A 15,086-nucleotide genomic window follows, 5' to 3' on the forward strand; every position below is an offset into this window, starting at 1 on the left:
AGGGTGGAGGAACACTGTAGTTCTATAGTGCTCTAAAAAGCATATTCTTGCTTGCCCACCCCTCTTGAGGGCAGGAAATTTGTGTTTGTGTGTGTACCAGCAATCTTGCTATTACTTGGCGTTGGGGGCGAAGAGCTGCACTTGGTCAAGAAAGCCTGATTACTTGTGTGATCCTGAGCTTTTTCCTCGGCTTCAGTGTTCTCATCTGTGAAGTGAGGAAGAAAGAGAAGTCATTTCCAGTTTTAAATCCAAACGTTTCTGTAATTGAATTGAATTGTAATCATCGGTTGTACGTGCTAGAACTTAAGCTGTGACTCTTTTTCATGATTATTGTTGGGAAGAGGGCAAGACCGACCTTGAGCAAGCGCACTCAGGGCTGGTAAGGAACGTTCCAAATCCTTAGCTAGAGGCGGTGTCTTTAGAAGCGATCACCCAGACGACGGTGGATTGGGCCGGATCCCGGAACCTGAGAGCACAGCGGCCGGCTTCCGGCCGGACTTTTTAGAAAGGTGCACTGACCGAGGCCGGTGGACCATGAGAAGGCCGGAGCCAGGCCCGGAGCCGAGCATGGAGGGGGATGTGCTCGACACGCTTGAGGCCTTAGGGTGAGTGTTTGGGGAACGTTTCCTTCGGGGAAAAAAGCTCTGCGTCGCCTTGGTCTCTGAGCATTTGCAAGGAACCTTTTGCCGGAACCGCCCCGGGGGTTGAACGGCGCGGACCTGGACGAGGAACGGCATCGACGGGGTTAAGTGGGGAGGGGGGCTAAGGGTTCCAGTGGCCCCTGGTGTCCAGGACGAGGCTGAGACCGAGACCGAGGCTGGGGAGGAGGGTGGGGGGTGTGTGTGTGATTTGTGGGGGTGTCTTTTGGGGGGGCAGGTCGCGAGCGCCACTGACTCCTCCCCCCAGGTCTCCCGCCTTTCTTGTCCATCTTCTTTACGACTCTATTGTCCGTCTGCGTCGGGCACGACCCGCTTCCTCGTGGCTGCCACCCGCTCAACGGGACCGAGGAGCCACAATGGGAGCCTGAGCCCTGCAGCCCTTCTGAGGGTGTCAGGAAACGCCTCCCGCAAGAGACTTTACGGTGGTGTTGTGGCTCTGGGGGAGGGGAAGGTTTGCAGAATCACCCGTCCCCTCCTCCCCCGCCCCCCGCCTCTCGCCTTTCCTCTGCGCGGGGCGGTCAAATGGAAACTTTGGAGAGGCAAGTAGGTGGCGCAGCGGATAGAGCGCCAGACCTGGAGTCTGGACACTCGAGTTCAAACCCGGCCTCAGACACTTCATGTGTCTGTGGGACTCTGGGTAACTTGCTTCACTTCTGGGGATGTTTCCTCAGTTGTAAATCGGAGATAATAATAGCACCTGCGTCCCAGGGTTGTTGTGGAGATGAAATGATATAATGCTTGTTAAATACCTTGCAAACCATAAGGTGACCCAAGTGTCTTGGCGCAGTTTAAAGCTTTCTTCTTATTACCTACTATTTATACAGGCAGTCCAAAAGTCTTAGTGCGGTCTACTTTTAGAATACCCTGTATAAATTCTAGTTACTATTACTAGAGATACTTCCACAGCCACTACCGCTTTCACTTTTTCCTGAGGCTTTAGTAAAGATATTTCCTTTAATGAATGATAATGAATTTTTAAAAGCATTTATTAAGCTTATGTACAAAGCACCTACTAAGTGCTGAGTATATAACTGGAAGAATTAAGGCAGTCCCTGCTTTCAAGGAGATCGTATTCTAATGAGGGAGACAACACAAATGGAGGGTTCCACCTGCAAGTTGGATGAATGGACAGAAATTCTTTATTTCATTTGCTTTTATTCGTTTTTAGTACAGTGTCCAGCAGAGTTTATTCCAGTGTATGGCACATAGTTGTTGCATAATAAATGTTTGCTGATTTGACTGCTCCCACCCCATAGAACAACACTTGTTGGTTACAGAGGACAATCTGCTTCTGGGCAGAAGTGGCAGCACGTTTAAATTTTAGTGCTGCTATTAGTCAATTTACTGAGAAAGGTGATAGACCTTGATATTCCTTATCAGGCCACAGTTCCCCTGCACCAGTTGAAGCTGCAAAACAAAGGTCCACCTGATATAATACTGTTACTTACCATATTATGTCCTGACAAATTCATGATGGATTGATAATCTGAACTATACTATTTGTACCATGCTAAGAGCTGTACAGTCATGGGAACCAGCTGCCCCCCCACCCTGAAACAGCCAATGAGATTATTCCCAGATTACCTAATCCCTACACCCCTAACTTTCCCAAACCCATAAAAATCTATATCTCCGCCTGCCCAAATGGGACCCTTTGCTAGTTCTCCCGGCTTTGGGTCCTTTGTCTTTGCTGTGCCTAAAAAACTTTACTGAATCACCCTACTCTGGTCTCATATTGCCTCTTGTGTTGGGCCTCCATCAGCTAGGACTGGCAAAAGGTATGGGCTTATGATTTCATTAGTGTAGGAACTTCAGATGAAGAAATTCTTTGTGCTCCTTAAACTTTTTTTTGTCAAATAAAAACACAGAGGATGAAGTGACTTGTTTTAGGTGGCATAGAAATTGTGACTTCAACCCATATCTTCCAGACTCAGAAGGCCAGCCCTCTATCTGTGGAAAATTAATATTAAATTGGAATAGTTTTTATGTGAAACCTTTCTTAAATCTTGGGTTTTCTCATTGGGCTGGCTTTTGTTGGAGAAAGAATGGAGACCTGTTCCTTATTTATCTGTAAACAAGAGCTCTTAAGTAATCAAGTCAGGGAGCTCTAGCTGCCATTTTGGATTACATTGGGGGAGACTACCAGCCATGAGGAAGGAATTGAGGTCTCCAAGTTCAACTTCTCAGTGGCTATTTACCAGTCAGAGATGTCTTGGGATATCTAGTGGAAGTTACAAGGTGGTATATAAGACATGGGTCAGAGGAATTCACTTTGGGGGGGGGGCTGTTCTTTTAGGCCCCACTCTTTTGCCCTTGTTAGCAATCCTTCAGTGTCCCAATTTAATTATGGAGGGAGTTTAACTTGCTAGTTTAGATTGTTTTGAGTGATTAATAAATTAGCTTGAAATTAAGAAATACTGTCTCTTGAGAATTTAAAGCAGTACACATCTACAATTCCAAACATGATTCAGTAATAATAATAATAACAACTAACCTGTATATAGCACTTTTGATCCTATCCCTTTCAGGCTTTAGCAAATTTCTTCTACTGTCATCTCTTAACTTAAAATGATTTCTATCTCCTGGGTCCTTCCTTGCTGCCTACAAACATGTTTGTATCTCTCCCTTCCTTAAAAAATCCTGCCTGTATCTCCCTGGGTATCTTCTCAAATCTCTCCTCTCCTTCTAGGCTAAAAACACCTTCAGAAAGTCATCTATGTGAGGTACCTCTGCTTCACCTTACACCTGCTTTTTGGAACCCACTTCAGTCTGGTCTCCAATTTCATGATTCAATTAAAACCACTCTTTCCAGAGTTGTCTCTTAATTTATTAATTTAGATTATCTCTTAATTGCCAAATCCACTGACTTTTTCTGCAATCCTCATTCTCCTTGATTTGCCTCACTCTTCTTTTTGAATATTCTCTCCTTGGGTTTTTGTGACAATGTTCTTTCCTGGTTCTATTGGTTTTCTTCTATCTGGCTATGTCTTTACAATTTCCTTGATTGTGTCTTTATGTTTTGAAGAGGACCAAAGGCATCACATCGTGATGTCATGGCTTTTAAGTAAGTTGGATTTAAGTGAGACAGAATTGAACAAAAGCATCAATTTCACTCTCTTCCAGTCATTGAAGTACTGAGGCAAGACAAAAGTCAGTATAACTGTCACAAGGGCACAGAATGTAATGGATGATTGTAAAAATGGAGATTTGAACCCCGGACTTCAATCCCCAGAAGTCCTTGTTCTAGTTCCCGAGATGCCCTCTAGTCTCACTGAGATTTTCACCTGGGCGAGATCAAAATCTCTGTTTAACTGACTGTAAAAGCCTACTGAGGCTCTCTTCCTTCTTCCCCTTCAGAGCACACGCGGCTCTCTACCTAGCAGGCAAGATGTGAGTGGTTGTGAATGGGCTCACTGGGCCTAGACACGTGCTTTCTTACTTGTACTTTCTTAAATTCTTAATCTTTAATTAACCTCATAAAATATAAAACTTCTAGCAGACAAATTAATTTTTACCAGCAACAGTTTGACAATTTTAATTTTAACATGATCTTGACATCTTTGATGTCTGAGAAAATTTTAAGAGTTCCATATCATCTACTCCAGCCACCTTCATGGCCTTTGGAACAAATTATTCTCATCCATTCATTCTGATGGGGAAAGTATTCACATTCTTGGGGTACACATTCCCCTAACTCATCAATAGGCTTGAAATCTGTTGGTTATCCTCAACCTGATTTATCTGGTATGCTGAGATAGTTTTTCTAGGGTATGGTTGCTGTGCATTCTATAGCTTCTTAGAGTCACAGGTGAGTGTTGGATGACAGGTGGACACCAAAGGTGGATAAGCAGCTTGGAAAAGAACTCTGCAATCTCTCACATGAGAGATGCTAGTCATATATACTAATATGTACAACATATGCACAATAGTTCATATGAAACCTGCTACCAAGTTTCCCCCAAGGCTTTGTTCTGGAATCCATTTTCTTCTCTATATATTAGGGGTTCTTAATCTGGAATCCACAGGGTTCATGGAATCTTTACTTTAGCATGCAGTTTTATGTATTTCATGCATATATTCAAAACCATTATTCTGTGACAGGTTTCATAAAGCTTCACTAGCCAAAAAGGGTCCATGATACAAAAAAAGTGAAGGACCCCTGCCCTGAATTTCTCATTTAGTGATCTTATCAACTCCCATGGGTTCAGTTATTATCTTTATGCATGATTGACAAATTAAGATATCTAGCCCCAGTCTCTCTTCTATGCTCAATTTACTCACTGACAATTCCCTTTTGGATATCTCTAGCTAGATATCTCATAGACAAATTAAATGATTAAATGATGTAATTTATGTGAGAGCACATTGAAAATTCTAAAAGGTAGGTGGCTAAAAGGATAGAGCCAGGCCCAAAGATGGGAGGTTCTACAGAAGGTAAGGGTTTAAATAAAAGAAATGAAGTTAGGAAGAAAAAAAAGATTTCTAAAAGGGCTCTATGAGTCCTTGGCTATGAGAGTTGAATCTTTTGTCCTAGAGACAGCCAGACTTTTTACCTCACTGCCACTTTTTGCAGGATCCTTACTTTGGGTGTGTGGGATTACTCATTCATTCCCTCTTCCCTCCTGCTTTCCAACACCCTTTTATTAGTTGTCATACCCCATTAGAATGGAAACTTCTTTTTTTTTTTAATTTTTAAATTCTTTATTGATTAATTAATTTAGAATATTTTTCCATGGTTATATGATTCATGTTCTTTCCCTCCCCTCCTCCCTAACCACTCCTGTAGCCAATGAGCAATTCCACTGGGTTTTACATTTATCATTGTTCGACATTTCCATATCATTAATATTTGCAATAGAGTTAGTCAACATCTCTAATCATATCTCCATTGAATCATGTAATCAATCATGTTTTTCTTTTGTGTTAGAATGTAAACTTCTTGAGGGCAAGAAAGGTCTTGTTTATTTTTATATTTTCCAGCTTAGTACAGTGCCTGGTAGATACTAATGGCTTATTAAATGCTCTGTCAATCTATCTCTCAGTATATTGGATGTATGAGCATCTGTATAGCTATAAATTAAAGTCATTAAGAAGAAACCATTGGGGGCAGCTAGATTGTTTAGTGAATTGAGAGCCAGGCTCAGAGACAGGAGGTCCAAGGTTTAAATTTGGACTCAGATACTTCCTAACTTTGTGACCCTGGGCAAATCACTTAACTCCCATTGCCTAACTCTTAACCACTCTCCTGCCTTGAAACCAGTATGCAGTGTTGATTCTGAGACATAAGGCAAGGGGGTCGGGGGGGAGAAGAAACCATGCCTAACCCTGTATGATTCTTCAACAGTTAATATCAATGCTAAATTGTAAGAAAAGTCAAATAAGGGGCAGCTATGTGGCTCAATGGATTCAGAGCCAGGTCTGTAGTTAGGAGGTCTTGGGTTCAAATTTAGCCTCAGACTGGGTAAGTCTGGTAAGTCACTTAACCACAACTGCTTAGCCCTTATCACTTTTCTGCCTTTGAACTGATAGTGTCGAGTCTAAGATAGAAGGTGAGGGTTAAAGAAAGTCAAATATTAATTACATAGAATTATGTAGCTCTAACTTTTATTTTCTTTATTCCTTTCTTTTCAGATACAACGGTCCTCTTTTAGAAGAACAAGCACTTATCAAAGCAGTAGAAAATGGCCTGTCCTCACCTGAATTTTCAGAGCTCTGTGTTTGGTTAGCATCTCAGATAAAGCCATTATGTGACTTAGAAGAAAGCATTTCTTCAACTGCTGGTATTCCATTGAACTTTATTTATTCATTTGTTCAATTGTAATATGTAATTAAATCTCCATTTAAAAAAAAATCCTTACTTTCTGTCTTAGGATCAATACTATGTTGGTTCCAGGGCAGAAGAGCACTAAGGGCTAGGCAGCTAGATTAAGTAACTTGCCCAGGGTCTCACATCTAGGAAATATCTGAGGCTATATTTGTATTTAAGCCTTTAAAAAAAAAGTTTCCTTAACTTTATTCTTAATATACAAAGAAGAGATTGTCATTGTTTAACATACTTAGCATTTGGTTGTTCCATTAAGTTCAGTTTATTGGAAAATGTGCAGAAACTTAATTATGTTTTGATTTAGGAAAACAATATAGCAAAATTATATTAATTCAATTTAAATTTATTCCAAATTAATGATTACATTTTATTATTCAATACAAAGTTTTTCATATATCTTAGATGCCATTTTTAGCCTTAATTTTTAAAAGAAGCACAATATGAACATGTTAATTCAATCTTTTTCTACTCCATTTTGTTTTGAATTATTTGGTTTGGAATATCTAAATTTTATATAACATACATTGAAAATTTCATAGAATTTTTGGCAATTTAGGGAAATTCTTGGGTCACCTTTAGCTTGTTTCAACTTTTTACAGTTCACTCTTTTCTGAACTCCTATGTTTCCAATCTCCAAGTTTCACTGATAGTGAGAATAGCAGCTACCATGACTTTGTCCATGAGGTATTTTTCATAGAAGGACTGCTTATACATATATAAGCTGAATCAGATGTGGAGGAATCTATTCTTTTGGTTACATATCAACTAAATCAGCTTTGAAATTCAAAATACTACTGACTGCAAAACAGGCTTCTATCATATTACCTCCAAGAATAAAGATGAGCAATTAAAGTTAATCCAAGGATTGTTAAAACCTGAATACACACATTTCTCTCTCTCTGACTTCTACTCCATTGTTTCTAGTTTTATCCTCTGGAGTCAATTGATCAAGTCTAATCTCTCATCCATGTGATTTTCTTTCAAATACTTGAAAGTAATTATTTCACCACTAGGTCTTTTCTCCTCTTTGGGAAACATCCACTGGTAACTGCAACTGATTCTCATAGTACATTGACATAGTTGCAAACCCTTAGATACCTTCTGGACATACTCTGGACATTTGGGATGGAATACAGTGCTCAGGGAGGGGTAGTATCTCTGGTATGGAGGGCTTGTCATGCCCTCCTAGGGCAGTTCTCCAGCCTCTGACCCCCACCTGACACCCAGCTCTCACACTTGTGGCTCCCAGTAGCTGCTAGCATGTGGCAGTGGCCACACCCCGGGCAACGGCTAAACCTTGTGAGGGTAGCCATCGGGTCTACGTCGACCCCTGGTGAACTAGGGCTTTGCTCACCCAGCATGTGAAGACTGCTTCGGCAGAACAGGCAGAAGAAACCAATAAGAAGGTTCAATGGCTGAGATGGCGACGCAGCAAGGCACTGTGGAGTGCTTAGGGTGTGTTGGAGCACAAAAGACAACACGGCCATCCAGTGCAGCTGAGGAAGTCTCCAGGTATAACGACTTTTCGTACCACTGGACCCAGGCTTCCAACGCCGAGAGAGTGGGACTGTCTCTGTGCAACGACTTTTCCACTTAAATCTTCATGCATAAGTGTCTTTGTGCACAAAAACACACAACGACGGTTACCGAGAGACTACTACTACTGATGGGCCAGAATACAATGGAACTTTTAATTTCCTTTTTTTTTCTATCTTCTCCACTTTTGTTCAGTATCTCAGAATGCTAGAAATTTAAAACTTAACTAGCTTGATGAAACTTGGGCCCAGAGAAACCTGTTTGATTTTGCCCTTGGTTACAAAGTGAGTTAGCAATAGAAAGAAATCCAGAACAGGCCTCCTGATTCCCAGATCAGTGTTCTTTCTACTGTTACATTATTGCAAATATAATTTACTGATAGAATTAAATGCTATAATGTTGCAGCTTCCACTTCCAAACCTTTTAAGTTCTCCCCCGAAAAAGTGAAGATATGTATATATTTTTCTGATCCAAGGAATGAAGTATACTACACTAATACTTACCTGTGGAACCCATTTATAGCACATGGAGCAGGATTATGCTAGATATATCACTCAGTTCAGATGCTTTTGGTATTATGTATTTGTTAAATACTTGTTGGCTCCCAGGTCATTCTTCTTTCACAACCAACCAAAAAGCATTTATTAAACACCAATCAGGTATTAGGAACTGAGGATTCCCTGACAAGCAAAGTTATCTTGAATGTTTTATTATCTCCTGCTATATCATCTATAAGTATTCCACTTCCAAGACCAAGAATCTAAAAATCCTTTTTCCAACCATAATCCCCTGTTGTACTCTTCCTAAATCTATGTATATTTATTATGGTCACTACTCATTTCATCCGTTAGTATTCTACCAAGTTCATCTCTGTTCCTGCTTGATTTCCTCTTTCCCGAGGACACTATAGTTAGTTCAACTGTAAAATGGTCCATTATTTTTTAATTCCTTATCCAAGCACCTCTCATCTCTCATCAAGGCCAATCTTAGATTATTATTCCCACCCTTCAATTCCTCTGTTTCTACTTTTGTGGTTTTGCTAAAAGGGTTTACAGGAAGTCCTTTAGCTGTTGCCAGTGTACACAAATGATTGGTTATCTAATCCCACCTGGTCCCTTGGTGCAATAGGCCAATATTTTTACATCAACTCCTAACAATAGCTATTCTAAACATTCTTTTCTTTCTTTGAGTCTTTTGCCTAACTCTTCCTCACTCCTCTCAGCAAACCTTTTCTAAGATAAGAGGTCTTTCTCTCTAAGCTCCCTTTCCCCATTCTTAAATGTCAAAACCTCTTCATGTCATCCTTTATCTTTTTATTCTGGTGCGTGATACAGAGAGGGTGTGTGTGTGTTTGTGTGTGTGTGTGTGTGTGTGTGTGTGTCTACCTTATTCATCTACCTTACTCATATTCTTCAATCTCCACATATATATATATAGTTGTATTTTCTACTGCCTTTGAAAACACATATAGTTCTCCCTCAAAAAATCCCTAAACATGAACCTGCAATGTCCTCAAACTGTCTCCATAGCTTGCACCGTGTCTTGATTGTTGCTATTGCGAAGACCTTTTCCCAATCCTTGTCTTTGTTGACTTCCCTGTAACATTTGACATTAACTATGTAGTCCTCTTAGATAGTCTCAACTTTCTAAGTTTTCGTGAAACTACTGTTCTTTGCTGCTGCTTCTCTTATGTAACTCCTCTTTAGTCTCCTTTGTTGGCACATCTTCCATGTCATATCCCATAATTGTGTTTGTACCCTGAGAGTTCTGTCCTGGGTTCTCTTCTCTCTCTACGATGATTTCTTCAGTCCACATAGTTTCAGTTATCATCTATATTCAAATGTCTTCCAGATTCATTTATGTGGTCTAATCTGTCTTGAGCTTGAGTTATGCATCATCAGCTACCTGTTAATCATTTTAAACTGGATGTTCTGTACATATCTCAAAATCACATGTTCCTACAACCCACCAATATTGTGACATTCCCAGTTGTGGTCAAGTGCACCACTGCCCTCCTAGTCTAAAGTTTATAACCTCAAGTTATTCTTGTCTCTGCTCTCCCTTATCCTTTCCTCATATCCAAATAGCTAACAAGTCTTATATCTCTTGTATCTGACCCCTTCTTTCCACCCAAACAGCTACTACTAGAGGTTTTGCTTAGGCTATTGGTCTTCTTGCCCTGTCTTCTGCCAAAGTGATTTTTCTGAAGTGCCTGTCTGAGCCCATCAGGCCTCTTGCACAGTAATGATGACGCCTTCTTGCCTCTAGAATCAAATATAAATTCTTATGTTGTGCACATGTGTACATGTTGTTTGCCAATAGACTCTAAGGTCCTTCAATGTAGGAGCCATTTCATTTTTGTCTTTTTATCTGCCAGGGCATAACATAGTGCTTGGCATATAGTAGGCACGTAATAAAAATATGTTGATTGGTGCCTTCAATAACAGGAAATCCTGGTTTGTACTGCAGCATTTCTTTTAACTTAATTTTCACCTAAGTTGGGATAGCATTTTTTTTTCCGCTTTGCATAAGTGATCAGTATGTGTTTGATGAATTATGTTAATTTTTTTTTTCTTTAAAGGAAGTGAAGATATAGAGAGCTTCCAGCTTGAGATAAGTGGTTTTCTGAAAGAATTGTCCTGTCCCTATTCAACACTCATCTCAGGAGACATTAAAGATCGTTTAAAAAAGAAAGATGATTGTTTGAAACTCTTATGTAAGTTATCTTTTACAGTATGTACTTGAAGTAATCTGCATTGCTTATTGTTTTTAACCTGTTATTTATATATCTGTATGCATGTATATGTGTTGTCTATTCATGTACAAACATAAACATATGTTTAGTGGTGTGGAAGCAATCATATTTTTCCAAAGGCTTTCCAGGAGAGCATTTGAGGACAGGCTGGAGATGGGCTGACTGTATGTTGTCCAAGGATAGAGTTTAGTTCAAAAGGTCAGTCACCAATTGTTGAAGGCTTCCTACCAAGGTATAAAACAATTGCACTCTGTTTTGGTGCAATTTTTATCCCTCACAGATAAAATCATAGATCCTTAAAACATTTATGTATATATGTGTTATATCTGTAAGTTAAAGATTAGGATAAATTTTCACTAATGAAATATAGACTTTTAGTCATAAAATTTAAATTGGTATAATTTTCCCTATTTGAATAGGTAATGTATTTTCAGTCACACTTGCATTTTTCTAATTATGGTGATAGAATATTAACCAGGATTTATAAGGCTTTTGATTTTATTTTATATAGCTTGGTGGTAGTTTTTGTTATAATTAAATCTTTTCATGTTTATACCTTTGATAGAGATTTTGAGAAATCTGGTAGTAATTAATATGAATTAAGAAATTTTAATGAAAGGCAGCATGTAGAAAAGTGCCAGATTTGGAGTTGGAAGAAATCTATATTTGAATTGTACCACCAGGATCTGCTAACTTTGAGACCATGGGCAAGTCATTTAACATTGCTGAACCTTAGTTTTCTCATCTATTAAATGGTGGTAATAATACCTATAGTATTTTATTTCAAAAGGTTGTTGTTAGGATCAGATAAGATAATGTGAAAGTGTTCTGTGTGCTTTAAGTGGAGCCCTATGTAATTGTCAGCTATAATTGATACTTTGAGATAATAGGGAGATGCCATGTCTTTATATGTAATGTCAAGAAATTAATTTCTAATGGATAATACATACATTTGTAAACAAAGCCATAGACTTTGAGATTTATCAGATCTGATTAGAGTAAGGGTTCTTAACCTTTTTTCATGGACCTCTGGCAGTCTATGGATGGACCTTTTCTTGAATAATGTTTGTAAATACATAGGATTACAGAAGAAACCAATTATTTTGAAGTAAAGATATATTTTCCCCTCCTAGATTCACAGAACCCCCCGAAATCTATTCATTCCCCATTCTCCACCCTCTCCTTCCCCCATTATAACCCCTGATCTAGACTCAGAGAAAACTTGACACTGAGTAGAAAAGTTACATAAAGTTAGTGTGTTTATACTGTTAATGTATAACTGAATTCCCTTTTTTCTATTTTTTTGTTACTTTTATAATTTTCCATGAAATTAATATAATACTTTACAGATTGTTTTGTCTTTGCATGCTGTCCATTCATAGTAATGAGAATAATATTGTAGTTATTGTGTAGTTAAAATCTTTTATCTTGGGAGCAGATGGGTAGCTCAGTGGATTGAGAGTCAGGCCTAGAGATGGGAAGTCCTAGGTTCAAATCTGCCCTCAGACACTTCCCAGCTGTGTGACCCTGGGCAAGTCACTTGACCCCCATTGCCTAGCCCTTAACCACTCTTCTGCCTTGGAGTCAATACTGTGTATTGGAGCCAATACACAGTATTGACTCCAAGATGGAAGGTAAGGGTTTAATTAAAAAAAAAATCTTTATATCTAAAATCTTAGTCTAATGTCTCATGGTGACCCTGAAAACAAAAAGTCTGCCAATATTGTCTAAGCTCTGGTATGTCCTACCAGAACCTGAAAAAGGATAAAGTAGTATGAACCTGGTGATCAATAAATGTAACATTTATTAAGTATATGTTATGTTCCAGGCATTTTGGAATTTATATCTCCAAGTGCCTGGCATGTAATACAAATCCGTACAAAGAATGAACAGTCAAGGCAGGTAGGTGGTTCAGTGCATAGTGGCAGGCCTGGAGTAGGGAAGACTTAAATTCAAATATGTTTGACAGGGGGCAGCAAGGTGGCTCAGTGGATTGAGAACCAGGCCTAGAGATGGGCAGTCCTGGGTTCAGATCAGGCCTCAGACACTTCCCAGCTGTGTGACCCTGGGCAAGTCATTTAACCCCTATTACCTAGCCCTTACCACTCTTCTGCCTTAGAACCAATGCCAATAGATTCTAAGACAGAAGGTAAGGGTTTTAAAATATATGTGTGTGTGTGTGTACATATATATATATACATATATACATATATATATATATATATTTGATACTTCTTAGCTGTGTGACCCCTGGGTAAGTTACTTACCTAGCCCTTACCATTCTTCTGCCTTTGTAAAGATACAAGTATCTTTTCTAAGACACAAGGTAAGGTTTAAAAAAAAGAAAGAATGAAAATCCTTAATCTCAAGGGCTTTTCTAACAATGAAGAAACAGTGTATAAATATATACAAGATAAATGTAAACAGAATACCTATAAAGAAATACCAAGCAGACAAGTGCAAAGTATTTAGGGAGGAAGGGCACTAGCACTTGGAAGGATCAGGAAAAACTTCATGGAGATGGTTGTCCATGAACTGTATCTTGAAGGAAGAAAGTAATCCTATAAGGCTGAATTGAAAAAAATGCATTCCAGGCATGGGGCACAGCCAGTGCAAAGGTGCAGAGATAAGAGATGTACTACCCTATATGAGGAAAAGAGAGGACAGACAGTATTGGTTGGATAGAGAGTATGGAAAGGGGAGAGTTTATACAGTGGGGTTGGAAGAATAGATTTGGATTTGGACCAGTTATAAAAGGAAAAACCTAAAACAGGATTTGATTGAGCAGGAATGTGACATGTTCAGAGCTGTATTTAACAAAGATTTCTTTGGCAGAAATGAGGAAGGAAGACAGTAGGAGGTATTTGAAGGAGAAAAAACATTTAGGAATACTTTGCAGCAATCTCTATGAGGTGTGATGAGGCCACATATAAGATTTAGGAGGTTGTTGCAGTCATCTAGATGAGAGGTGATGTGGGCCCCTGTGAGTAGAGAGAAGGGGTTTGGATATTTATGGAGGTAGAAATGGCAAGATTTGGCAGAGTGGATTAGATAGGTGGAGTGATAAAGAATGAGGAGTTGGAGAATACTACTAAGCAAAGGGACAGATTGTTTGGCCACAGCAACTGATCAAATGTAATTGATAACTAATAGAAGATGTATGATTTGTGTCATTGGAAAGATTATCTAAATAAACAAAAAAAAATCCCTTATGCTTCAAAGCATTTAAAACAAGTTCTTGTGTATATGTCTTGGACTGTTAAGTTCTCAAGGGAAGTGATTTTGTGTCTTTTCCTTTCACTTACTTTTCCCATCCCGTTTCATTACCGTAGTTATCCTTGTTTTCTATAGTGCTTGACACAATGCCCAACACCTTCTTCATGTTCAATAAATGTTTTTTAATCAATAAAAGTGAGTATAGCAAAACCTCATTCTGACTGCTTCAAATTCAGAATGAAATTAACATTTATTGGGCTTCTCTGATATACAAAGCACTCTGCTAGTCTCTGATGAAGAAACAAAGATGAGAATTCAGGGCATCATCCTCAGTGAGCATAAAGTCTAATGAGCTATAAGAAGAGAAAGTTAAGGCATTTGTTCAACAATCAGTAGAACATTTAAAGAATTAAATGAAGTTTTCTCTTTTTACTTTCATGGAATTATTTAAATAGTTAATTGTAGTTTTCATTTTTTCTTTTGTGCATATCAAAACCACTTAGGGATTAAAATAATGACCCAAATAAAGACCATATAGTATGTAATAGAATACATCAATGATTTTTCAACTGTTTCTGCTTTTCATAAGTTACTATGTTTCAAAAGTCATCTGATATCAATGACATTACTCTTTGATCTTCTTAGGAAGTTTTTTCTTAAGTAAAGTATTTTTAAGGAACAGAATTTTTCTGTTTGTATATTTATATTTTCCTGTTTTCCTTACAGTATTTTTGAGTACAGAACTTCAGGCATTACGGATTTTGCAGAAAAAGAAGCTCAAAGGTTCTCAATTGGACAAAAACAATGAAATTTACCAGGAAGTACAAGCTATCTGTGACACCTTGTGCTTGCCAAAATCAACTACTTCTGACATTCCTGTCATACTAAACCATGTGGAATCAAAGGTACTAATTCTCTTAAAGAAAAAAAACTAATGATACTCATATTTTAAATTGCATTTATAAATATTTTAATAAGAGATTTGCTAATTGAGGTCATCTCTGTGAAAATAGAATGTTGGTTTCTGTCTTAATTATTTCTACCATGACAATAGAATTTTTAAACCGAATTTTTTTTTTACCTACATGATCTGTAA

General features: G+C 38.5%; 1 protein-coding gene across 1 annotated transcript in view; it reads left to right on the forward strand.

Annotated features, from left to right (window-relative positions):
- Positions 1-376: 376 nt before the first annotated feature.
- Positions 377-15,086, forward strand: part of FAM98B (family with sequence similarity 98 member B) — a 43,393-nt gene continuing 28,683 nt past the window's right edge. The window contains exons 1-4 of the mRNA XM_001370653.4: positions 377-605; positions 6,291-6,439; positions 10,601-10,735; positions 14,717-14,895. Of these exons, the coding sequence (XP_001370690.1) occupies positions 535-605; positions 6,291-6,439; positions 10,601-10,735; positions 14,717-14,895 (534 nt within the window). The 5' untranslated portion in view covers positions 377-534. The remainder of the gene's footprint in view (positions 606-6,290; positions 6,440-10,600; positions 10,736-14,716; positions 14,896-15,086) is intronic.

Source organism: Monodelphis domestica, chromosome 1, assembly GCF_027887165.1.
Source record: "Monodelphis domestica isolate mMonDom1 chromosome 1, mMonDom1.pri, whole genome shotgun sequence".
Taxonomy (NCBI): Eukaryota; Metazoa; Chordata; class Mammalia; order Didelphimorphia; family Didelphidae; genus Monodelphis; species Monodelphis domestica.